The sequence below is a fragment of the Sturnira hondurensis genome, unplaced genomic scaffold (genome assembly GCF_014824575.4).
Source record: "Sturnira hondurensis isolate 20B ecotype Veracruz unplaced genomic scaffold, ASM1482457v3 Scaffold0015509, whole genome shotgun sequence".
Classification (NCBI taxonomy): Eukaryota; Metazoa; Chordata; class Mammalia; order Chiroptera; family Phyllostomidae; genus Sturnira; species Sturnira hondurensis.
This window is the reverse complement of record NW_028088140.1, coordinates 10839450-10865391: the sequence shown is the minus strand read 5'-3', so window position 1 is coordinate 10865391 and position 25942 is coordinate 10839450. Positions and strand designations below refer to the sequence as shown.

The 25942-nt window shown below is 42.1% G+C and overlaps 1 protein-coding gene across 1 annotated transcript; it reads right to left on the bottom strand.

Moving 5' to 3' along the window:
- Positions 1 to 284: 284 nt before the first annotated feature.
- On the bottom strand, positions 285 to 25518 carry C1QTNF9 (C1q and TNF related 9). The gene is made up of 4 exons (XM_037064759.1): positions 25308 to 25518; positions 19809 to 19990; positions 4022 to 4084; positions 285 to 1408 (listed from the first exon to the last, which is right to left on the bottom strand). The coding sequence occupies exons 2-4, from the start codon at positions 19972 to 19974 to the stop codon at positions 639 to 641; spliced, it is 999 nt and encodes a 332-aa protein (XP_036920654.1). The 5' UTR covers positions 19975 to 19990; positions 25308 to 25518; the 3' UTR covers positions 285 to 638.
- Positions 25519 to 25942: the final 424 nt, after the last annotated feature.

Sequence of the window (25942 nt, the reverse complement as noted above, 5' to 3'; positions counted from 1 at the left end):
CTGGCCCTGCCAACACCTTGATTTTGCCCTTCTGGCCTCCAGCACTGAGAATAAATTTCTGTTGCCACCCAGATTGTGGTACTTTGTCATGGCAGCCCTAAGAATGTAATACTAATTCAAGTCTGACAAAATGGTTTGCTGAAGAACTATTTGTTGAATTGAATTAAAACCTAATTTAGAACATGAATGAAGTGTTCTGCCTGTTTTGGGGATGTCTCATTATCACCATCTTAAAATTTGCATTAGTAACTAAATGGAGAAAACACTTTTCTTTTCTTTCTCCCTAATGTCCTTGGAAATACAGATAAGAGGTAAGTCATAATATGGCTCCTCTTAGCACTAAAATGATATCAAAACGCTCTTTCCACAAGATGCACACATGCAAAGGATTTTTCAGGTATTGAAAATAATAAAAAATATAAAATAAATTATAATGAACAGTATAAGTATTTAAAATTTACTCTAAGAAAGATTGTGAATTACATAGAATTGGTTTTAAGAATAACTTTTCTATTTTTACCTTTTTTACTAATTGTTACAATAACAAGAGTAAATAATACAGAAAAATCATCCAATCATGTCTGCACTGAGCTAATTCTGATGGGTGGCAAAGCAGATTTATAAACACGTCTCCCTCATTAGCTGCTGAACAAAAGGAAGCCTGTGAAAGTTGTGTCATCATCCTCATCTGCGAACAATCCATTAAACCTCTCCCCTCCTGTCACCTGCATCCACACCTCGTCCCCAAGTTTCAGCTGCAGTACAATGCCGCCAGAGGCCTGGTCCTCAGAGCTGATGTAACCGTCCTTGGTGTGCAGTACTTTTACCCCATTTTTGACTAAAGATACCTGTACATTCCTGGAGAAAACAGTGATATGGTAGGTGAAGTAATAGACCCCGGCAATGTGGCAAATAAATTTTCCCGTAGCTATATCATAATGGTTGAATTCGTTATACAAGATCCTGTCAAATTTGATGGGTATGTCTGAAGAGGGAAACTTGCTCAGCACAGTGAGCCCCACAGTGAAAGCACTTTTTGGCAAGACTGGAATTTCACCAGTTTTCCCTTTTTCTCCTCGATCCCCTTTCCAGCCTCTCAATCCCCGAACACCTGGCTCACCCTGAGGTCCCAGGGGCCCAGCATCTCCCTTGGGACCAGGCTTTCCAATGGGGCCTGTGGGGCCAGGTAAACCAGTTGGGCCCATTGGTCCAGTGTTGCCCTTCAGCCCTTCTGGACCAATGGGACCCATATCACCTTTCCCCCCCTTTTGCCCTTGAAGACCAGTCTCTCCTCTGAGGCCTTTCTCCCCGATGGGGCCAACAAGTCCCTTGGGCCCATGTTTCCCTGGAGGTCCTCTGGAGCCTGGATCTCCTTTGATGCCTTTTGCTTCAACTTTTCCATTTGATCCTAGGTAGGGGAAGAGAGAACAAAGGAAGCAATGATTTGTGAAACACTACCTTGTGAAAACAACTTTGGTTTTTCTACTATTGAGTATACAAGTGTGATAAAACAGTGTACAGTTTTAACATATGTTCAGGGTTTGGAAACCTACCCACTCTTAAATTGTACACCTGTACATGCACCCACACAAAACACTACTAAACTAGTGTCAGATCTCACATAGAAAAGTACAACTCTTTTTTTAATGTTCAGTGATCTCTGAATTTTTATTGGCCTCCTATACCCCACTCAAGGGGTGCCCCACTTCTACAACCTTTAATGTCTCTGAACTTTGGTGTCATTGGCCTCAGACACCACTTTGCCATCCATGATCCTGCAGGTGGTGGTCTTTTGGATGGATTGTATTGTCTGTTGTCCAGGCGTCACCAAGATTGAAGTCCTCCTCTTCTTCCAACAGGCAGTGGTAAGTGGCAATCTCAGCCTTCAGCTTAGCCTTGATGTTCAGCAGGACCTAGTATTCCTGGTCCTGGCACTGGGCCTCTGCCCAGGTCTAGCCCAGCTCTTACTCCAGATACAGACAGATTCCATTGAGCTGTACATCTGCTTGGCATAGAGCATCTCCACCTTTCTCTGGCTGTTCTTTAAACTGGCCTTCAGATTTCTTATCAAGTTCAGGTCGATCTCCAAGGACTCAACTGTATGTCTCAGCTCTGTGAGTGTCATCTCAGCAGCTCCCATCTCAGCTGTCTGCAAGGTGACCACTGTGGTGCTCTCCTCGATCTGTTGGGACCAGTACTTGTCTGGATCCTCTGTGTTCTTCTGAGCCAGCTCGTCCTACTGAGCCTGGATGTCCACCATAATCTTGTTGATGTCCTGAGATTTGGGGGCATCCAACTCCATGGTCAACCCAGAATTGACAATCTGGTTTTGTAGACCATTTCCTTCCACCTTGTGATTCTTCTTCTTGAAAAGCAGCTCTTCCTTAAAAGCCTCAATCTCTGTCTGCAGTAATATTAGTGTCATCAGTAACCTTTCAGAGCCCATTTATGTCATTTTCCATAGACTGGTACATGGCCAGCTCTGTCTCATACTTGACTTTGAAATCATGAGCAGGAAAATGAGCATCGTCAAACTGCAGAACAACATGCTATTGCCCACAGAACTTGCAAAAATCTGAGCCCTCAGGTCTTCAATGGTCTTGAAATAATGCCCTCAGTATCTGACCTGGGCTCCCTTTCTCTCCAAGTGTTCCCATATTTTGCTCTCCAGTCTCTGATCATCAACCTCCAAGCTTCTCACCTTCTCCAGGTTGGAGGCTAGGTGGTCATCCAGGCATTGCATAGTCTCTTTCATCCTCTAGATGCTGCCTATGCCTGCCAGATGCATGGTCATCCCTGCAACCAGGCCCCCAGATTCTCAGATGTGCACCCACATTTTTGTATGCATTATGCATGGGATTATTATAACCATGGTATATAATCATTATACCCATGTATAGTGTGCATCATTATTTTTCCCTAAAAAATGTGGGCAAAAAAGTGCACATTTTACATGGCAAAATATGGGTAACTCAGGGGACTTGAAATAAACTGACAATTTATGTGACATCCCCCAAAAGTTCCTCATGGGAGTAAACAATAACTAAAGTCTTCAGTGTGGCATTCTCTACTGTCCAGCCTGGCCTGACCATTGTGCCAAGTGTCCTGTGCAAATTATTATTCAGTAGCTCAGTGCTTCCCGTTTCCTTCAGCTTGATTGGACAGTAGTGGTTATGAGTATGGACCTGGGAGTTAAACAGCAGAATTCAATCCTCTTTCCACCACTCACACATAGTGTGGGATGTTAGGCAAGCTGACTAGTCACCTATACCTCTTTTTTTTCGTCCTCCATACTGGGGTAATAATATTACTTCATTTATAGGCTGTTATATTAAGTGAATCAATACATGAAAAGCACTTAGAGCAACTTAGCACAAAGTGAATGTTGCATGTTTGCCATTATGACCATTCTTCGTCCCCATCAGTCACAGTTGCCAAGAGTCCTCCTTTCTCTTCCTGCCCAATTCAAGTGCCACCCTCTCCATGTAGTCCCTCCAGACACACTGAGTCAAAATTCAGTGTCATTCCTCAATGTCATACACTAACTGAGGTTCAGTAAATGATACCCCATGGGCAAAATCTAGCTTCCTGTCTGATTTGGTATGGCCCACAAGCTAAGAATTGTTTACATTTTTAAATAGTCACCAATAATATTCTGCAATACATGAAAATGATATGAAATTCAGATTTCAGTTTTCACAGAGTTTTCTACCGCACTTTCCCAGTTACTTACCTACAGTCTATGGCAGATTTTTGCTACAATGACAGAGTTGAACCAAGTGACAGAGACCACATGGTTTGCAAAGCTGAAAATTCTTTCTCTCTGGCCCTTTACAGGAAAGGTTTGCTGATCTCTGCATTGAATTAGGAGGTTCTGGAGAGCAATAACTGTGTTCAATTTATTGTTGGATCATCCCCACAGCCTAGTAAAGTACTTGCCCTTGGTAAGAACTTAATAATTATCGCTAAATCATTGATAGTTCAGAATTAGTGCATGGTGAAATGGAACACAATTTCTGACCTTGTTCTCCTTTTTCTCCATTCATTCCATCCTTCCCTGGATCACCAGGATGTCCTGGTTCTCCTAGGTAGAAAAGAAAAAAAAACAGACAAAAGGTGAAGTTCCCATTTTTGTAGGCATTGGTCTCAATCAGTGATATAAACTGGAGAGTCCGGGGAGTGACCCCCAGACCTGACACCACCCCCCCCAGATGTGCCAGTGAAGGGAGGCAGATGTGAGCAAGCAGCAAGAGTGCTGAGTTGTGTAACAGATGTGAATTATAAAATGAATTTGGTGAACTTCCCAAGCACTTAGCTTCAAGAAGGGAGGACAAGAAGGAAGTAGATGCACAGATAATTACAACTGTGTTTTCTCATGTGAGGAGAGCTCAGGACATGCCAACACATTGGAGGCACTGGGTGGCTTTCTCAATTCTGCTCTTTTTCTTTGTTTCTTTTTATGTTTTAGATTTTATTTTTTCAATTACAGTTTAAATTTAATGTTATTTTGCATTAGTTTCAGTTGTACAGCATGGTAGTTTGATAGTCATATACTTTACAAGGTGTTCTCCCAGTATTTCCAGCACCCACCCAGCAGCATACGTAATTATTACAGTATTACTGACTATATTCCCTATGCTGTATTTTATATCCTCATGAATATTTTGTAATTACAAATCTGTACTTCTCAATTCTTTCACCTTTTTCACCCAGTCTCCCACACCCAGGTGCTCTGGCAATATCATCAGTCTGTGTTCTTTGTCAATGAGCCTGTTTCAATTTTGTTTGTTCATTTATTTTTTTCTTTAGATTTCACATTTAAGTGAAATCATGTGTTATTTATTTTTCTCTGACTGGTCTATTTCACTCAGCATAATACCCTCTAGATTCATCCATCCAAAATGGTAAGACTTTAATCTTTTCTATGACCCAGTAATATTCCATTGTATATATACCACAACTTTTTATATCCAACAATCTATTGATTGACACTTGGGTTACTTCCATACCCTGGCTATCATAAACAATGCTTCAATGAACATAGGAGTACATATATTCCTTCAAATTAGTGTTTTGGATTTCTTCAGATATATATCTACAAATAGAATCATTGGGTCATAAGGCAGATCCATTTTTAATTTTTTAAATCCTCACCCGAGTACCGGCTTATTGATTTCAGAGAAAGAGAGAGATAGAGAAACATCAATACAAGAAAGAAACATTGATCTGTTGCCTCTTACACATGCCCCAACCTAGGATTGAACCTGCAACCTATGCATGTGCCCTAACCAAGAATTGAACCTATAACATTTCGGTTTACAGGACAACACTCTAAACAACTGAGCTATAGTGGCCAAGGCTCCATCTTTCATTTTTGAGGACTCTCTATACTGTGTTCTTACCAACCAGTGCATGAGGGTTCCCTTTTCTCCACATCTTCACTGGCACTTACTATTTGTGGATTTATTGATGATAGCCAATCTCTTCATCTCTCTCTTCTTTTTCTGTCACCCCTATGATGCAAATATTGTTATACTTAATGTTGTCATACAGGACCCTTAAACTATTTTCATTAAAATTTTTTTTCTTCTTGCTGTTCTTTTTGTTTTTTTAAATAATGTGTTTTTTTGGTTTTTTTTTTAGATTTTATTTATTTATCTTTAGAGGGGAAGGGAAGGAAAGAAGGAGAGAAATATGAATGTATGGTTGCCTATCGTGAGTCCCCTGCTGGGAACTGGCCTGCAACCCAGGCATGTGTCCTGACTGGGAATCGAACCGTGATCATGTGGTTGGCAGGCCTGTGCTCAATCCACTGAGCTACACCAGCCAGGGCTCTTCTTGCTGTTCTGATTGGATGTTTCTGTTACCTTGTCTTCCAAATTGCTGACTGGATCTTCTGCTTAATCTAACCTGCTGTTGATTTAGTATATTTTTCATTTGAAATATTGTAGTCTTTATTTTAAACTAGTTTTTTTATAGTTTTCATATCTCTTTTTATGTTTACTATCTATCTAAATTCTCACTGACCTCATCTGTTCTTCTGTTAAGTTTCTCGAGCATCATTATAATCATTGTTTTGAACTCTGTATCTGGTTGATTGCTTGTCTCCATTTCATTTAGTTCTTTTTATGAGTATTTGTCCAGTTCTTTTTGTTTGGGATATGTTTCTTTGTCTCCCCATTTAGGTTATCTCTCTGTAATTATTTCTGTGTATGAGGTAGATCTTCTATGCCTCCCAGTCATGGTATGATGGCCTCAGGTAGTATTTTGTGGGCTCAGTGGTACTGTCTTTCTGATCACTTGAGCTAGGTACTCTAGGAATGTCCCTGCTGTGTTTTGTGACAGCTGCTGTTGCAATTGAGTCCTGATTGCCGTTCACTTGTCCTTTGGTGGGGATGATTCTTGAGCTGGCTGTCTGTGAGGATTGACTCCAACCACAGTGTAAAGCTCCTGTGTGGGGACTGACCTTATGAAGTGGAAGTAACCTCAGAAGGGTCTGGTACCTGTTGAGATCTCCCTTTGGGTGTGCCTCTTGTGGAGTTAATTGGGTGTTGCTTTGATATGGTTTGAATCCTGCCACTGGATGGATTGGTTCTGGGGCCTCCTGGAAGGCAGATAAATGTCAGACACTTCCTGTGAGTGGCCTTGTCTACCTGTTTGGAGCTACAAAGTGATCCACAGATTGTGACTGCCTGTGCTGGGCCTAGGTGTGTGTGGATTGACCTGTACACCAAGGCAGGTTTCCACCAGCAAGAATCCTGGGAGAAGGTCAGCAAAAGGCCCAAGGCATTCTCACATCTGCCTCTGCTTATTGGCTGCCTCTAAGGCTCAGTCACTGAAAGAGGCTCTGGTGGGATACAGGTTGGGTGAGCTTGGTTCTCAGGGAGTCACCAGGTAAAGATGAGTGGTGTGCACCATATTAACAAAGAATCAAACTCGGTGCCCATGCTGAAACTGAGGCCACCTAACAAAAGTATCAGGGTATACCACTTGCTGGGTACCTGTGGACCTCGGTGGGAGGCAGGGTCTCAGGTAGTCATCAGGATATAGCCAGCAGAGTTGTTCATCAGGTCCAAACAGGCTAAGATTTGGCCATATGAAGGGAGGGCTCTACATAGGAATGGTAGCACCAGTTGGGCATGTGAGTGAAGAATGACCCTGCCCAGGGCCTTCTGGCCAAGATGAAGGCATAGGTAGATACACTTTGCCTGCTCACAGAACCAAAAGGACAACAACAAATTTAAAAACAAAAAATAACCAGAACTGCCAAAAAATTGAACTGTATGGAAGTCCTACAGCCGAGGAATTAAAGAAGAAACATTCATTCAGACTGGTAGGAGGGGTAGGAGATGGGCAACCTGGGTGCAGAGAACATGGCAACGCAGGGGTTGGAGGACTGGGTGGGTGAGGTGGCAGCTGGCAGACTGGGTGGTTGCACATTTACATGCAGATAAAATAGGTGGAACAACTGGGGAGTGAGACAGACCACACAATCCAGAGTTCCTGTGCAGGAAAAGAAAGCTGCAAAACCTCTGACTATAAAAATCTGTGGGGCTTGTGGCAGCAAGAGAAACTCGAGCCTCACAAGAGGGTTTGTTGAAGAAATCCACAGGGTTCTAGAGCATACACAAACCCACCCACCCAGGAATCAGCACCAGAAGGGCCCAATTTGCTTGTGGGTAGTGGGGGAAGTGACTGAAAGCCAGTTGAGAGCCAAACAAGCATTGTTGTTCCCTCTCAGACCCCTCCCTCACATACAGCATCACAACACAGCAATGTGGGTTGCCCTGCCCTGGAGAATACCTAAGGCTCTGCCCCTTACAACATAACAGGTGTGCCAAGACAAAAAAATATGGCCCAAATGAAAGAACAGATAAAAGCTCCAAAAACAGAACTAAGTGATGAAAACACAGCCAACCTATCAGATGCAGAGTTCAAAACACTGGTAATCAGGATGCTCACAGAAGGGGTTGAGTATGGTCACATAGTTGAGGAAAAAGTGAAGACTATGCATAGTAGAAATGCACAGGGAAAGAAAAATGCACAGGGAACTGACAATGAAGGGAAGAAAATGCACAGGGAACCAACAGTGAAGGGAAGGAAACTGTCACTCAAATCAACAGTTTGAAGCAGAAGGAAGAAATAAACATTCAACCAGAACAGAATGAAGAAACAAGAATTCAAAAAAATGAGGAGAGGCTTAGGAAGCTCTAGGACAACTTTAAACATTCCAACGTTTGAATCATAGGGGCGCCAGAAGGAGAAGAGAAAGAGCAAGAAATTGAAAACTTGTTTGAAAAAATAACAACGGAGAACTTCCTTAATCTGGCAATGAATATAGACTTCCAGGAAATCCAGGAAGCTCAGAGAGTCCTAAAGAAGTTGGACCCAAGGAAGCACACAACAAAGCACATCATAATTACATTACCCAAGATTAAAGATAAGGAGAGAATCTTAAAAGCAGCAGGAGAAAAGGAGACAGTTACCTACAAAAGAGTTCCCATAAGACTAGCAGCTGATTTCTCAAACAACAACAACAACAACAACAAAAACCCAAAAAACCTTACAGGCAAAAAGGTACCAGAAAGAAATATTCAAAGTCATGAAAGGGGACTTCTGGCCAAGATGGAGGCGTAGGTAGACACACTGTGCCTCCTTGAACAACCAAAATAAGGGCAACAACAATTCAGAAACAAAGTAACAACCAAAACTGAAAGAAAATTAGACTGTATGGAAGTCGGACAATCAAGGAGTTAAAATAGACACATTCATACAGATTGGTAGGCAGGGCACAGTCAGGCGGCAGCTGAGCGGAGAGGGGACGTGGCACAGGGAGTGGTGACACCAGGCACGCAAGGCAGCACCAGATGCACAAGGAGGCACCAGGCGCACATGGAGACACTGGGTAGACCCTGGGCACCCAGGCAGCAGCTGGCAGACCTGGTGCGTGGGGTGGCAGCGGGCTGAGCCAGTGAGGCAGCGATTGAGAGGCAGGGCATCATGCACAAGGCGGCTGGCTGACCAGGCAGTGGTCCCACAACCCAGGGTCCTAGTGCCAGGAAATAAAGCCCCAAAACACTGATTGAAAACACTTATGGAGGTTGAGGCATGGGGAGAGACTCCCACCCTCACAGGAAAGTTTGTTGGGAAAACTCAGAGGGTTCTAGAATGCACAAAAGCCCACCCACATGGGAATCAGCATCAGAAAGGCCCAATTTGCTTGGGGGAAGCGGTGGAAGAGACTGAGGTGCAACAGACAGTGGAGCAAAGCACAGTTTTTTTCCTTTCTGACCCTGCCCCCACATACAACGTCACAACCCATTGACTTGTATTGCCCCACCCTGGTGAACACCTAAGGCTCTGCCCCTCATACATAACAGGTGCAAACAGACCAAAACATTATGGCTCAAGCAGAAAAACTGCTCAAAGCCCCAGAGCCAATACTTCTAAGTGACCAATAGATAGCCAACCTATCAGATGCACAGTTCAAAATACTGGTGATCAGGATGCTCACAGAACTGGTTGATTTTAGTCACAAATTAGATGAACAAATGAAGGCTAACCTAAGTGAAATGAAGGGAAATGCACAGGGAACCAATAGTGATGGAAAGGAAACTGGGACTAAAATCAATCAAGTGGACCAGAAGGAAGAAAGAAACAACCAAACAGAAAAGGATGAAAAAACAACAATTCAAAAAAATGAGGAGAGGCTTAGGAACCTCCAGGACATCTTTAAACATTCCAACATCCGAATTATAGGGGTACCAGAAGGAGAAGAGGGACAGCCACAAGTGGAAAAGTTATTTAAACAAATAATGAAGGAGAACTTCCCCAGTCTGGCAAAGGAAATAGACTTCCAGGGAATCCAGGAAGCTCAGAGAGTCCCGAAGAAGGTGGACACAAGGAGGAATACACCAAGGCACATCATAATTACATTAGCCAAGATTAAAGTGAAAGAGAATCCTAGAAGCAGCAAGAGATAAGGGGACAGTCACCTACAAAGGAGTTCCCATCAGACTGTCAGCTGATTTCTCAAAAGAGACCTTACAGGCAAGAAGGGGCTGGAAAGAAGTATTCCAAGTCATGAAAGACAAGGACCTACATCCAAGATTGCTTTATCCAGCAAAGCTTTCATTTAGAATGGAAGGACAGATAAAGTGCTTCTCAGATAAGGTCAAGTTCAAGGAGTCCATCATCACCAAGCCCTTATTATATGAAATGTTCAAGGGACTTATCTAAGAAAAAGAAGAAGATCGAAACTATCAAAAGTAAAATGACAACAAACTCACAACTATCAAGTGAACCTAAAAAAAAACCCCAAAAAACAAAAAGAAGAAAAAAATTAACTAAGCAAACAACTAGAACAGGAACAGTATCACAGAAATGGAGATCACATGGAGGGTTATCAGCGGGGAGGGGGAGAAGGAAGAACGGGGGAAAAGGTACAGGGATTAAAAAGGATAAATGGTAGGTACAAAACAGACAGGGGGAGGTTAGGAATATTATGGGAAATGCAGAAACCAAAGAACTTACATATATAACCCACGGGTATGAACTAAGGTGGGGGAATGCTGGTGGGAGGGTGGGTGCAGGGAAGAGGGGAATAAAGGGGAGAAAAAATGGAACAACTGTAATAGCATAATCAATAAAATATATTTCAAAAAACAAAACCAAAATGTCCCTGCACTAGAGCCATACAACTCAGTCTCTCCCTCCTTGAGAGCCTTCCAAGAGGGTCTTCACTGAGGCCCAAGCTAACCACAGGTAGCTGACTCCTCCTTAGGGTGTGAATTCGGCAGGTTGGGGCCACTTGTAGTCAGGAGGATGGGGCTAGTGAATCTCCTGTTGGAGTGCTGACACTCCTGTTGGAGTGCTGACCAATCTCCTGTTGGTCAGGCAAGTGCAAGGGAAATGGCCTCCACCCCAGAGCCACACAACTTGATCTCTGATACCCACCAGGTTTGCCCACAAGAGCTCTCCAAGTAAGTCTACACCATGGACTCAGGCAGCTGAGTTCTCCACAGGAAGTCAGGAGGGTAGGGTAGTGTATACTTTCAGGCTGATGCCTTATTGAGAGGAGTGCTTAACCCAGGAAAGATGGCTTCTGTGGGCATTGTGGAAGGGGACTCAGCACAAGGACGTTGGTGACTACCCCTTTATCTCTCCCTGCAACTCACACACCCAGTCTGTCCTCACACGACTTCAGTCTACTCTGATTCACCCTTCTTTCTGCTGGAGCCCAAGGTGGCTGTGAAGGTAATATGATACATTAGCCCTTTAAGAGGGTGCCTGTGTCTCTAGAAGACTTTCATCTCTCCCTGGCAGACAGAATGCCTGCTGATTTTCCCACCAGATGTTATGTGAGCACTTCTTCTACGCTTTGGTGCTATGGGCTTGGGAACCCAGCATTAGGTTGAGACCCCACACTCCTCAGGGGGACCTTTGAAGGTAGGATATACCTTCAGATTTTCAACTGCTGCACGTTGGTGCGGGCCCAGCCTTAATTTCTTGTCCCCATCCTTTCTACTAGTTTCAATGTGGCTTTTTTTCATAAACCCTTGGTTATAAGACATGTTCAGCTAGTATTCAGCTGGTTATTCAGATTCGTTTCTCTAGAATTGAGATGTAACTTCTATCTACTTGGCTGCCTCTTGGCTCCCCCTTCTTTTCTATCACTCATGTGTGGAGTACTACAAAAACACAGGCGACTATGGTTACATGACACGGCATGGTTTGGAATGGAGAGAAAGTTTATGGAAGGATCTCTCTAACTCTTTAGAGTGATGGTTGATGTCACTGATTGAATTGGCATGGCAGACCCCATTGGGAACATCGAGTGAGTCAGGTTTTGCTGAATATACACAAGTCCTTATTCTGGGAACAGGCTTCTCTGAGCTCAAGCTTCCCATGTTGTAAATCGGCAGGTTGGAAGTGGCTGCAGGGTTGGCAGCAAAAGAGCTCACTGGGACATGGTTCAGTCCAGACTCTGGCTTCCTCTATAGCAGCAGACAACCCATATTTCAGGCTCGTTGATCCAGCTGTGGGGTGACAGGGACAGGAAGGGCCAGTTTCCTGGCCCTGACAAAGACTTCACATGGGCAGATTTATATCAGTGATATTTGGTCTCCTAGGACTCCAGGCAGGTGCTGGGTACTGGGGAGTCTCTGAGCAGTAGTCACCCCTACATTTTCTTCCTTCTTTTCCCTCCTTTCCTACTCCCTTTTCTGGCCCATTCAAGAAGTATAATTCTTCTTCTCCTTACTTATTTTTTGTTTCCCTGCTTAATTTTCAATTCTCCCATTCTCTAAAATGGTGGCCTCCAAGTCACAAAGAGTGGACATGTACCTTGTTAATATGCATTTATGTATTCATAAATTACATGCAGATGATGTTCTAAAAATGTGTTCAATATAAAACATACACAAAAACACATTTAAAAAGAGAAAGATAAAGACAAAGTTAATTTTTAGTATGAGATGTAGGATTGAATAGATTTCTAAGAAACATGTATGTATATATAACATATATGAACTATGTACAAAACATATATATAAGCTTTAAAAAAGTGTGTAAAACTTGAAAGAATAGATTTTATGAAAGAAGAAGGAGAGAAAGTCAATAGGGGAGAAATAGAGAAATTTGGTGTTGGATATAAGAGCATTTGTCTTTATCTGTCTACTGATCATCTATCTCCTGTATATATTAAATATTTTAAAATAAAAAATTAAAATTTCATATATTTGACAATAAGGTACACACACCCATCCTGGGTCTGAGAGGAGATGAGAGCCCAAAGGCGGGACTCTTGTCACATTCCACCAGAGGTGCGTTGAGCTGTGGAGATGTTGCCTTGAGACTGGAGAAAAGTGTACACAGAGACTTTTAAAGAAGGCTGAAATGTGACCCTGGGAGTGTTAGGTCATGACTGATGCCTGACTTTCTACTAGAAGAGTCTAAAGAAGAAGCCGACTGGAGCAAGGCCCTACCCAGCACTGGAAGGTCGAAAAGCTGCCAGTGGTCCAGGAAGTTGTAGTTTGAACCAAGCAGCTAAGGACATAGGAGGCTGGAAGAGGAGGGTGCAAAGTGGGATTGGAGCCCAGCAGGCCTGCAAGTCTACTGGCAAGCCCTGCTCCACATCTCCCTAAATTAGTGATTTTCAACCAGCATGCTGTAAGAATTTTTTAAACGTGTAATACCTGACTCTTAGGTACTAGTCAGGACAGTGACCTCTTTTCCTTTAAAATGTCAAGTAAAAAATGAGAACAGCTTATACAACAATAGCCTGTGTGAGTGCCCTGTTTTAACTATAAATATATAGGTCATATAATAGAGTTGCATCTTATTGGTCATGTCACATAATGAGGTTGCATCTGATTGGTTTACTCTTGGTACCTGAAATCCTTATATAAACACATAGGCACCTAGTTTTTTTCAAAAGTTGCTATGAAGCAAAAAGGGTAGGTAATTCTTATTTTTTGTAAGTCAATCAAAATTATACATTTTGTCAGATTGGCATAAAACATATTTTTGGTGTACCTCAAAATTTTAGTAATTATTATATGTGTGCCATGAGATGCAAAAGGTTGAAAACTGATGCCTTACGCAAAGTCCAGTGAAGCCTGGGCCCCCCAGCACCCAGCCTCCGCAGGCATGTCCTTACCCATGGCACCCTCCCGCAGCTCCAGCCCCCTCTGCCAGGCTCCCAACCTGCCCTGCTCCCCTCCCTGTGCCTCCCACCCTGGATGAAGAGTACTTCTCCTTGTTGGTCCCCATTGGCTCTATTATTCCCAGGGACCTGAGAGACTTCCATAGACAAGAGAGACCCCTCAGAATCCAGTGGCTCCTCCAGGCCCCCAGAACAAAGTGCTGCCCCAGCCCAATCCAGCCTTCTTTGAGCCACTGAGCCCACAGTACCAGAGGGGCTCAGTTTAGGATGACTTTTTCTGCGCATCCACAGTGGAGAAGGAGCCTGCACTGGCCCCGCAGCACCTCTTCATGAGCTCTTCTGTGCTTTATGGCCCTGGGAGTGAAATGAACTAGACTGGACCATGTCATGGAAATCATTCTGGGAGCTTAAAATGTTGATGGGGTGAGGCTGTTCCCTCCACATCTCAGCTTCAGTGGGCCAGATCCCTGGATCTGTGTGTGTGTGTGTGTGTGTTTGGTGAGGGTTTTAAGCAGTAACTATGGATTCCTTTCCTCTCATTTCAGTGTTTTCACAAAGTCTTGTGGTATGTGTGTGTCAGGTTACCACAGCTTTCTGTGAATGTGAGCCTTTTTGAATCAATTTATCTGTTCCAAATGTTTAAATGAGACTCTGGTAGTTTCTCGGAGTCTGATTTCCCACTTCCACATTTCATTTGCCTTCCCTTCCAGTTCCTACTCCCCTAGTGACCAGTGGGGCCTCATGGAAGATAAGTTGGGCCTGTCAAAGAATGACAGGGACATGATGCTTGGTTCCTATGGAAACCTAAGCTCTGCCTTTTTTACTTTTAAGGAGTAGGAGGGGTTGGCCTCCTTCCCAAATGCTGAACCTCACCTCCTTGGCAGGACCTGAGTCCCATCAGCCTTTTGATTCACAACCAGGCTGGACCACATGCAATATAGGGTAAAAACCAAATTGCTCTGTGCCACATTATTTAAAAAAATGGTGAACTTTGTAATGGTTCTTTTGGGGAGGGTGGGGACTTGGGGATGATTGATTAATATTATATTTTGGAAGAGCGCCCTGACCGGTATGGCTCAGTTGGCTGGGCATTTTCCCTCAAAGAGAAAGGCTGCAGTTTTGATTCCCAGTCAATGCATGTGCCTGGGTTGTGGGTTTGGTCCTTGGTTGGGGCATGTAAAAGAGGCAACCAATCGATCTTTCTCTCTCACACCAATGTTCCTCTGCCTCTCTCTAAAAATTAATAAATAAAATCTTTAAAAATATTTTGGAGGAGCAAAAGGAAGAAGAAGAAGAGGAAGAGGAAGAAGGAGGAGGAAAAGAAGAAGGAAAAGCAGAAGAAGCAGCAGCCACCAAATGAAGCTACCTAAATGGTAGAACAAAGCAGACAGTGGCATGGGAAATGACCACTGCTTTCAGAGTCTGGCAGGGCACAGGTCCCAAGCTGTGCAGTCTCGGTGGGTGTATCCAGAGAAACTAGGCTTGAGATGTTTTATAAAGACTAGCCTCCCCAAAACTGCTGCCAAGCAAAGGGACCCCAATAGCAAAAGAATATGTGAAGAGACTGGGGGAGTTTCAGATGTAGTGAGGCAATGAGTATATTGCCCATTTTAAGAAATGGTGCAGAAAGGGGTCCACAAAGAACCCAAAAAAGTCTCATAAGAGAAAAGCCAGCATTGAATCATATCTTCCTCGGAGGGCACCAACACCAGATTTCAGTAGCACCGAATATGTAACATCTTCTTGCACCTCTTCTTCCCTTCTTAGCCCCATCTATGGAGTCAAAACAGTCCTTGTGGTGAGCAAGGAGAGTGGAAGTGAAAGTTGGAAGAATTGGGAAGACAGGGATGTAGCCTGAATGGGCAGACGCACACACACACACACACATGCACACACGCATACACACACATTCTATGATACCAGTGGGAGAGTAGAAGAAAGGATTTAATTAAGGTTGAGGTGTTGCCATGAACTTGTACTGGGCTATTTTACAACCCAGAAATGAGAAAGGGTTAATGCCTAAAAGTGACATAGACTTCCTGGAGAGGCTATCAGGTAGGAGAGCACACTGAGCAGGTTTGCAGGGGAACAGTAGAAGAGAAATGGCCTTGCTTTCTAGTGCCTGTCTGCTTCATGCAGCCCACCCAGTAATGCCCAAGACCACCCAATGTCATGAGTAGGGAAAGAGAAACACCTGGATGTTCACTCATCTGCACAGCAGACTTCCTGTACTAAGTATGTATTCTAATACTTGTTTTTCCAAACCTAATAAAAGCTTTCTAAAAATCCATATTCCAACAGCATTTCCTGGCAAATAATTGATTTTGTTCATGCTGACATAGCCTTCTGAGTATTATTTCAATCATTTTAATATAAACAATAATTAAATAAAAATATAAACATAGGAATATATAATCTTATGACATGATTAATAAGTATCTGAAGAGCCTTCTAAATGTTTATTATTAAGTTTGGAGGTTTTTCTAGTGCAACACTGAATGAATTGCTGAGAAAAAAAAAGGCAGAGCGGTGTGTTCACATGGCACACAGAGTCCTGAGACATCTTATTGACTGAGGTTCTTCCTATTTGTGACTGGTGTCTCATGGTGCAGTTTACAGTTAGGATGAGGTTCACTTTAATGAGTGTAAATGTTAGCTCATGTGTCCTAAGTCTTGATAATGTCTAGGTTTTGACAGACTTTCTTGTCAGATCCGACTAGTGTGTCATTACTTTTCCCTGGCGATGCGCTGGTGCAGAGTTCACACTGAGACTAGAAACCACAGCGCTGCTACTTTTGTGTGAGTCTTTAATGCTTGTCTTGTCAAGTCCACCATCGGTCTTCACTTTCTTGACAGAAGTAGTTTAGGCACCTGTCTGTTTGCGATGGTTTGATAAGATAGTGTGAAAATCCCCTGGCTGGGCACACGCATACACCACCTTACACTGAAGGCAGTGGATGGTGGTGTGAGGGCTCTTAGCACACCTGTTTGCACTGTGGGGATCCCGCTCTTCCCACAGGACAATTTTAGTCCTTGAATGACTCATGTCCCTCTGCAAATGGACCCAGTGGGGCCACCCATACCAATTCACATACAGGCATCCCTCAGAGATTTTGCCGGTTCAGTTCCTGACCACTGCGATAAAGCGAGTATCACAATAAAGCAAGGTGTTATTTTGCTGGTGGAGGGTCTTTCCTTCATTTGGTCAAAAGCACATCTGTGAAGCACAACAAAATAAGATACGCCTGTATTAAATATTTTAAAAGCTCATTTTTTTCTTAACTTAAATTTATCTTTGAAAGTGTCAATAGAATTTTTGATGTTTTCTTCCTGAACCCAGAGGGATCATTATGCTGATGGTAAAACCAGGGCTCAAGTGCCCCATTCAAAAACCAAGCCTGTCCTGACTGGTGTGTTCTATGGACCGAGTTCTGGCCTGAGAATCAAAGAGTTGCCAGTTTGATTCCCAGGCAGGGCACATGCCTGGGTTGTGGGCCAGTTCCCCAGTAGGGGGAGTTCGAGAGGCAACCACACATTGATGTTTCTCTTCCTCTCTCTTCCTCCCTTCACCTCTCTAAAAATAAATAAATAAAATCTAAAAACAAAGAGAAAAACCAAAAACCAAGCCTGATTAAATTCATCTGTGAAGACAACTGGTCCAGGGCTTCTTTCGTTGTTGGGATTTTTTGATTACTGATTCAGTTTCACTAGGTGTGATCTGTCTATTCAGATTCTCTGATTCTTCCCAATTTAGTTTTGAAAGATTGCATGTTTCTAGGAATTTATCCACTTCATCCAGATTGTCTAGTTTGTTGGCATAATGTTTTCTTACAATCCCTTGTATTTCTTTGGTGTCTGTTGTTATCTCTCTCCTTTCACTTGTGATTTTATTTATTGAGTCTGCTCTCTCTTTTTTTAATGAGTCTGGTTAAAGGTTTGTCAATCTTGTTTATCTTTTCAAAGAACCAGTTCTTGGATCCATTGATCTTTTGTATCACTTTTTAGACTCTAGTTCATTTATTTCCACTCTGATTTTTATTATTTCCTTTCACTTACTCACTTACTCATTGGGCTTTGTTTGTTGTTCTTTTTCAAGTTCCTTTTACATAACTAGTAGCAATATTTTATCAGATATATCTCCCCAGGCAAGGCAAACAAAAGAAAAAAAACAAACAAATGGGACTACATCAAACTAAAAAGTTTTTACATAGCAGAGGAAAACATCAACACAATAAAAAAACAACCCACAGAATAGGAGATATTCCCTAATACATCTGATAAGCAGTTAATATCCAACATTTATAAAGAACTTACAAAACTCAACACCAAAAACAAACAAACAACCCAATTAAAAATTTGAGAAAAGGGCCTGAATAGATATCTCTTCAAAGAAGACATACAGGTGGCCAGCAGACATGTGAAAAGATGCTCAACATCACTAATTATCAGAGAAACACAAATTAAAACCACAGTGAGATATCATCTTACACCGGTCAGAATGGCCATCATCAATAAATCAACAAACAGCAAGTACTGGTGAGGATGTGGAGGAAGGGGAGCCCTTTTGCACTGTTGGTGGGAATGCAGATTGGTGGTGCACCACTGTGGAAAGCAGTATGAAGATACCTCAAAAAATTAAAAATGAATTTGCCTTTTGACCCAGCAATTTTACTTCTGGGAATATATTAAAAGAAACTCAAAACATTAATTGAAAAGAACACAACCAGCCCTATGTTCATTGCAGCATTATTTACAATAGCCAAGATATGGAAGCAGCTCAAGTGTCCATCAGTAGATGAGTGGATAAAACAACTATGGAACAATTGTACAATGAAATATTACTCAGCTGTTAAAAAGAAGAAAATTTTACTCTTTGTGACAGCATGGATGGACCTAGAGAACATTATACTAAGTGAAATAAGCCAGTCACAGAAAAACAAATATCATATGATTTCACTCATGTGGAATCTAATGAACAAAATGAACTAACAAGCAAAACAGAGACAGACTCATAGATGGAGAACAGAATGACGGCTAAAGGGGGTGTGACAGTAGCGGGTAGAGGGATTAAGCAAAAAGGAAAAAGGACTCATGAATGTGGACAACAGTGTAGTGACAGCTGGGGCAGGAGTAGGGGGTATAGAGGGACTAAATGGTAAAGGAAAAAATACAATAAAAATATTTTTAAAAAAACAACCCAAGCCTATCAAAACTACATCTACCCTGACCTGTGTGGCTTAGTTGTTGGGCATTGTTCTGCAAAGCTAAAGGCTTTGCATTATGAATAGTAAAGCAAACACAGAATTATGTTTGATCCAGAAATTGCTTCTGAGTATATTTGCAAAAAAAAAAATTGAAAGCAGGGTCTCTAGCAGACCCTGGTTTGGTTCCCTGGTCAATGCACATGCCTGGGTTGCAGGTTCGGTCCCTGTTTGAGATGTGTACAAAAGGCAACTGATCAATGTTTCTCTCCCACATCAGCATTTCTCTCCCTCTCTTTCTCCCTCCTTTCCCCTCTCTCTAAAAATAAATAAATAAAATATTTAAAAGAAAAAAAAAAGAAAACCACTCCCACATCCTGGCTTTTGCAAACCTCCTTTCCTGGGTCTGGATCCTGTCCTCAAATTCCCCAGACCTGTGGTAGGTTCCAACACATGGCATAGATCCCAGAGTAGCAGGCATACGTCCATTTTTGTATTCTTTGTCACTATGTGTCATCTGCCTTACAGCATGGCAAGGCATTGACTCTTCACCTGCAGAGCAGCTAGGTGCTCTCAGCCGAATACTTAGCAATTGGGTCTTTCTCAAAGCCCCATGGGCCAAAGATCCTGTCACCTGAGGCAGAAAGATCTAAGCAATCAAATACTCCTGAAAATGGTCCTGTAGTAGCAGAGATAGAAACTAACAACAGGTTTCCCCATGAGATGAGAAAGTCCATGAGGATGGAGTTCCTGTTGGTCTTGCCCTGTGCTGTACACCAGCATTTAGCCCAGAATCTGGCATGGAGCAGGCCTTCAATAGTGTTTGCTGAGCAGTTGGTGAATGAGTGAGTAGGTGATGACCACACAGGTGATGAACAAACGAATGAGGAAAAAGGAGTAATAAATGGAATAGTAGATAAACGCCACCAAGTGGTAAGTACCTGCATCCCCTTTGTCACCCTTTGCTCCATCTCGTCCATCTCTTCCAGGCAAACCATTGTGACCAGGATTCCCAGGAACACCAGGGTGCCCTTGCTGGCATGTGTCCTGTGACTTCACATTCCCTATGCCAACGCCAGTGGCAAGCAGGAGCCACCAGATCTTCATGATTCAGGTGACAGAGCTGAAGAAAGAGGGAAACACAAGCCAAAAGGAGAAACCTTTGTCCTTGGCACTGTGGACACAGCTTCCATCCTTGCCATGGGAAATAGACCCAGCTGTGGTGACACCTGGCCAGAGTGGTCAGGGTAGAGGCTAGTAGTGAACCAAGCTGCTCACAATCAGAAGGACATTGGGAAGGGCGCATGTGATTGGGACCACTGTTAATGGTGAGCAATCAGGCAGAACCAAGTTCCGAGCCAGGACACTTCCATTTACCATTTCACTTTGGGCAAACCAGTTTCAGAGCCACAGAACACCCTAATGCTTACTTACCTTCCAGCACTGCTGTAAAAACCAAATTTGATCACCATGTGCATGACACCACATTATAAATAGTAAAGCAAACATAGAATTATGTTTGATCCAGCAATTGCTTCTGAGTGTATTTGCAAAAAAAAAAAAAATTGAAAGCAGGGTCTCTAGCAGATAGTTCCACACCCAAGTTCATACCAGCATTATTCAATGACAGTCAAAAGATGAAGGCAACTTGTGTCTACTAACAGATAAATGTAGAAACAAAATGTGGCATATCAGTAGCAGGGATATTATTTATCCTTAAGGAGGAAGGAAATTGCGACACATGCCACAACATGGATAAACCATGGAAGACGTTATGCTAAGTTACACATCATTGTGAATGTACTTAATGCCACTGAACTGGATGCTTAAAAGTGATTAAAATGGTAAGTTTTATGTGTATTTTAGCACAATAAAATTAAATTAAATTTTAAAATATTAAAGTGTTCCAAGGGGTCCCCGTGTGATTAGATGTGTCCTTTAAGCTTTGGTTTTCACCGGAGGCCCCTGTGGAAAGGGTGCAGCTCATGCACTCTGGGCCCACAGTTTGGGAGGCACACTTTCAAGTCGCCCCTTCAAGTCACTGATTTACTTTCCACCCTCATCAGAAGTTAAGATAATGCTGGTTGATGAAGTGGGGGCTGGATCTGAGGGAGATGTTCTAGTTAAAGAGAAGAACGTGGGCAAGACCCCACAGTAGTGTGAACACTTGGGATGTGTAGAACCACCTGACCAAGTCAAATCAGCCCTGGAAGGGGCCCATCACACCCTACCTCTCTGTCATGGCACTATAGTTGTGGGGTCGGGGGGTTACATTGGTGTATGTAATTGTATAACGAAACATCCGGCTCCCGTCTGACTGTGTTTTCCTCATTGTATTCCCAGTACTCAATTTTGAGTGGAATGGATCTATCATGGCAGATATCCAGGATTTTAACAAATAATAACATAAGGCTAGTGCAGCTTGCCAGAAGCCAGAACCTCTGCCCAAGGCATGAAAGCCTGCACAGCCATTCAGAAAGTTAAAGAAAAAGGACATCTGCATCTAAGACTCAGTGGTCTCATCCCCCAAATTCCTCTCAGTAACCCGTTTGCACACCGAAGGTATTAATGCCGGCATTATCTATAGTAGTGAAAAAGTGCATACTACATGATGTTTAACAATAAGTGGTTAAGAAAGTGCAATATTATAAACCACTGAAATGATTATGAAGGTCATGTAGAAATGTGTAAAAGATATATGTGGTGTTGAATTTTTTCAAAGTAGACTAAAATGTCATGCACACTATGAATGCACCTATATAATCATACGTGCATATCTACAAAAGCTAGAAGCTAATACACTCTACTGAACATGGCGCTTTGGAATGGTGGGATTAGGGCATTTTTTCTTTTGAAAAAATGCTTTTTTACTGTGTCTATAAACATTTCTCTCTCTCTGAGAGAGATTATATATATATTTGATTATATATGTGATTTTAATATATGATTTTATATATATCATTATACCCATATATGTAAATAAAAGTAAAAATTATACATATATATATATATATCAGATAGATTGTCATGCAAAACAAGTATATCACCATCTTCTGGAAGCCTGTAAATGTCACAGGGCTTGAGGCAAATAGAGTATTTTGGGGAAATACAGATGTTTTCCTTTGAAGTCAAAAATGTATGCCATTTCAGAAAATTGAGTTGATTTTTCTTAGAGCTAAATTCCATAAGTAATTTACATCAGCCTCTTTTGTTTAACTCAGAAGGGACTGGTAGTAGTGAGATCTACATTGCCCAGACCAACCTCTCATAGGGGTTTATATAGGATCCAGCACAAATAAAGCCCCCTTTTAATTACAAAATCTTTTACTGCAAAATCATAAGCATGTAATTCTGTAACATAACAATATTACACTCAAGAACACCATACGGAATTTTAGGTTTAGGTTCAAATTAACATTATAAATTATTATACCCATATTATTACTCTACTCAAGCAGGCCTTACTTCTGCTGGACCCTGTATTTTTTTTCCTTTTAAATGTTTTTCAAAATGTGTTACAATTATGAAAATGATAAAAAGCTTACAAGTTAATAAAGATGCCAAATTATAATAAACTCCATTTTCTTCGCCAGCTAGAGAAGAGCTAAGATAAAAACAAGCATTTGTTCTTCTTGAATTTGTTCTTTCATTTTTGCATAGGCAGAGATTGTAGCTAGCTTGCCTAGCCTGTGGACAACTTTCAACAACTGGTTTTGAATAATTGAATATATGTCTCCCAAACAAGCAGTGAAACAAGTCGTCACAGCATCTCTAATAAGAAAATGTGGAAGGGGGAAATAAGGGTTTACAGGAGGCATGCAGTGGAATTTGTATCAATATGTTACTTCAGAAAATAACACGATTCCATTTGCACTCTCACAAAGCCATGGGTTGGATCTTGTTTTGTGAGTTTAACTAGTTCCCATGCTTGGCTTTCATGGTCTGCTATCCCTACAAAAGGCCTCAGAGCTAGGGCCACCGTCCACCCCCCGCCCCCATTTTTTCCTCCCTCCCTTTCCCTCCTTCTCTAATCTGGATCACTGCCACCTCCACCCCCGTAGGTCTCTTCTTCACACTGGCTCTTCTTCACACTGTCCAAGCTAAGGGTCACTTATCAGCCACCAAATGAGGGTATAGCTTTCTGAAGATAGTGATGGTATCTTTCTACTTTTCCTATTTTCAGTACATCACAGTCAAATATTTGTTGAATAACTGAATCAATAAATGAATGAGTAGAAGGCAGGAAGGAAGGAAAGGAGGAAAGGAAGGTTATCTTGGTTCTAACTGTGGGCAGGTCATCACTTGGGGAGGTGACTGGCTATTAAATCTAATTCTTGTCAGTGCCTGGTGAGGATCGCTAGTTTCTCTCACATCCCTTCTTACCTTCTTACATGGTAACAGAAATTTCAGCTGGCATGGGGTTGCCCACAATGAAATCCATTTCTCAGCCTCCGTTGCAGCCTAGATGTTGCTGTGAAACTAGATTTTGGCCAGTGAGAAGTGAGCAAATGGAAGGTGTACAGCTTTGGGGCCTTAATTGGAAAGGGAGTGTCCTCCCTTGCCCCTCCCCACTTCCTGTGGCTGGGGTGCACATGGGTGGCAGCCACCCTGGACTCCTCAAAGGAGAGCAATGCTTTGGAAACAGAAAAATCCTGGTCTCCAATGACTCCACAGACCAGACCTGTCCCACTAGGCCACATTTGACATGAGAAATGCACTATTAACTTACTAACTAAGCTACCATTACGTGGGGTCTTATATACAGCTAAGTCTATATCTTATCTCATACAAGATTGCTGCTGTGGGGAGTGTGGTCACTCATCAAAGTGAGGAAGGCTCATGGATTCCCACAGTTAGTTAGCCCAGTAGTCATAGAGTGCACAACCCTTCAGGTGATATACTGGGTTGGCCAAAAAGTTCGTTCAGGTTTTTTTCTGTAAGATGGTTCTAGTAGTGCTTAGCTGTCTATAATTTCATTCTAAACATTTTTGTTAGATTGTACTGTGACAGCTGTCACATCAGGGTACATTTAAAAAAAACAGCAAAATTGGTGAATTTTTGTGTAGCCATTTTAATATTGGGGATAGAAGAAAATATGCAACATTTTGGTGTATCATTATACTTTATTATTTCAAGAAAGGTAAAAATGCAACTGAAATGCAAAAAAAGATTTATGCGGTGTATGGAGAAGGTGCTATGACTGACTGAACATGTCAAAAGTGGTTTGCGAAGTTTTGTGCTGGAGAGTTCTCACTGGATGATGCTCCAGATGGTTGCGCTGACCAGTTGAAGTTGACAGCGATCAAATCAAGACATTGAGAACAATCAGCATCACACCATGCAGGAGACAGCTGACATACTCAAAATATCCAAATCAATGAAGTTATTGGTAAAAATGAAAAATGTATTTTTTGTGGAAACTCCATATAGTCTTATTGGCTAGCCCAATATTAAAAACTGTCAAATATCACTGCCTTCAACAGATCAAAACAATCAGCGTGAATACTTAAGAGACCCTGGGAAGCTGCTGTGATCTCATACACGTAATGTACTGATGTGTTTAGGGCAAAAGGGACATAGACTGCAAATGACCCTGAAGTTACTGTTTTTTAGTCCCAAGTAAGAATGTATTTTAGTCCCAAAATAGGTTCTTACTTAGTTAAATTCTTATTTCGGGGTGTTTCTTCTATGCTTAACCTATAATTCTTCTTCACTGCGGAATTTCTTGATAAAAGGTTACTCAGTCCCCCAAGGACATGATGCCCCTATTTTGGGCCAAGGTTAAGGGTTTCCATTCTTCAAGATTCTTACTTCCCTCAATACTAAGATTTCATAAAGACTTGCCAGAACCACGCTGAACAATCTTCATGGTCTCTGAACCTCTGAATCCCTGCTTCTTCACTCAGGGCCTGAACTAGACCACGAACATCCCTCCCAGATCTGACAGTTTAAGAATCTAAAAATCTCTGAATTGCCTTCATTGAATACATTTTCTTCCATGTGCTTTACACATTGTACGCTTTAGGTATCTCTTCTTCAACATACATGTAGGGGCTTTACAAAAATTACTTAATTAGTATAGCCATAAATATAAAAACACACAATTAAAATTTATACAAAATAATCTGCAAGCTTCTCTGGAAAGATCTGCTCTGCTCATTCTATAGTTCTGTGATTTCATGCCTCAGTTCTTCCAGAACTCTAGCCCATTTGCAGAGTTCTGGAAGAATTTCAAAATCTGCTTTTATCTCCTATTTAGCCTCTTCCTCAAAAATTAATTTTGGAATTGGCTTACTCCTTTTCTAACCAAAACTCCGCAAACATCTGCTTAACTTTGCAAATAATTCAGCAGGACTGTAACACACTGATGATTAAAAAACAGATTTAGGACTTTGATGCCTTAAATTGAACTTAAAGAAATTGTTTCTTAATGAACTTACCTGCCCCAAGGACTGCAGGCTGCACCCAGGTACTGCTCGAACCAGAACCCAAGGGCAAACTAAATAAAACCACTGCTTCCTCATACACAATTCCCCAGTGGATATATCTGCAAAACAGCAGGAAGGGGTGGGAACAGAGGCACAGACGCCTCGGCAGAGCAGCCTCAAACTTGCAGCCGCTGGGGTCAGGTAGCGCCCTCCATCAGCTCCATGGAGTTTAGAAAACTTAGCTCCTTTCCCCGGACCCCTTTTAGTGAAATTAGGGAAATCGAGGTCACGTTCAAGTGGAGTGTGGAGGAAGTACCCAAGGCAGGTGGCAGGCTTCTTTCCATAAAGTGATGTTTGTGCCTTTTAGCAGCCTCTCTGCCAAACTTGGGTCATTCGAGGGCAAGAGGACAAAACTGAAAACACCATGCCAGATCTCATTTGGAATCCAGACCATTAGAGCTGATATCATTTAACTAGATCTTTCAAACTTCTCTGTAATTTATTTAATTTTATACATTTGTGTACATAAGCATTTCATGCCACTGCCTTCTCTCTCCCCTACTCTGTCTCTCTCTCACACACACACAACCCCTGTACCTACCACTGAGAAAAATGTGGTGGAACTTTTCAATGCCATGTAATACTGA

Bases quoted from the DNA above. Each gene is read 5' to 3' on its own strand.
- C1QTNF9 (XM_037064759.1), bottom strand. From the start codon at position 19,974: ATGAAGATCTGGTGGCTCCTGCTTGCCACTGGCGTTGGCATAGGGAAT. The intron at 4,085-19,808 runs GTACTTACCACT...TTTTCTACCTAG, and splicing joins GGGTGACAAAGGGGATGCAG to GAGAACCAGGACATCCTGGT. The intron at 1,409-4,021 runs GTCAGAAATTGT...TCCCCTACCTAG, and splicing joins TGGAGAAAAAGGAGAACAAG to GATCAAATGGAAAAGTTGAA.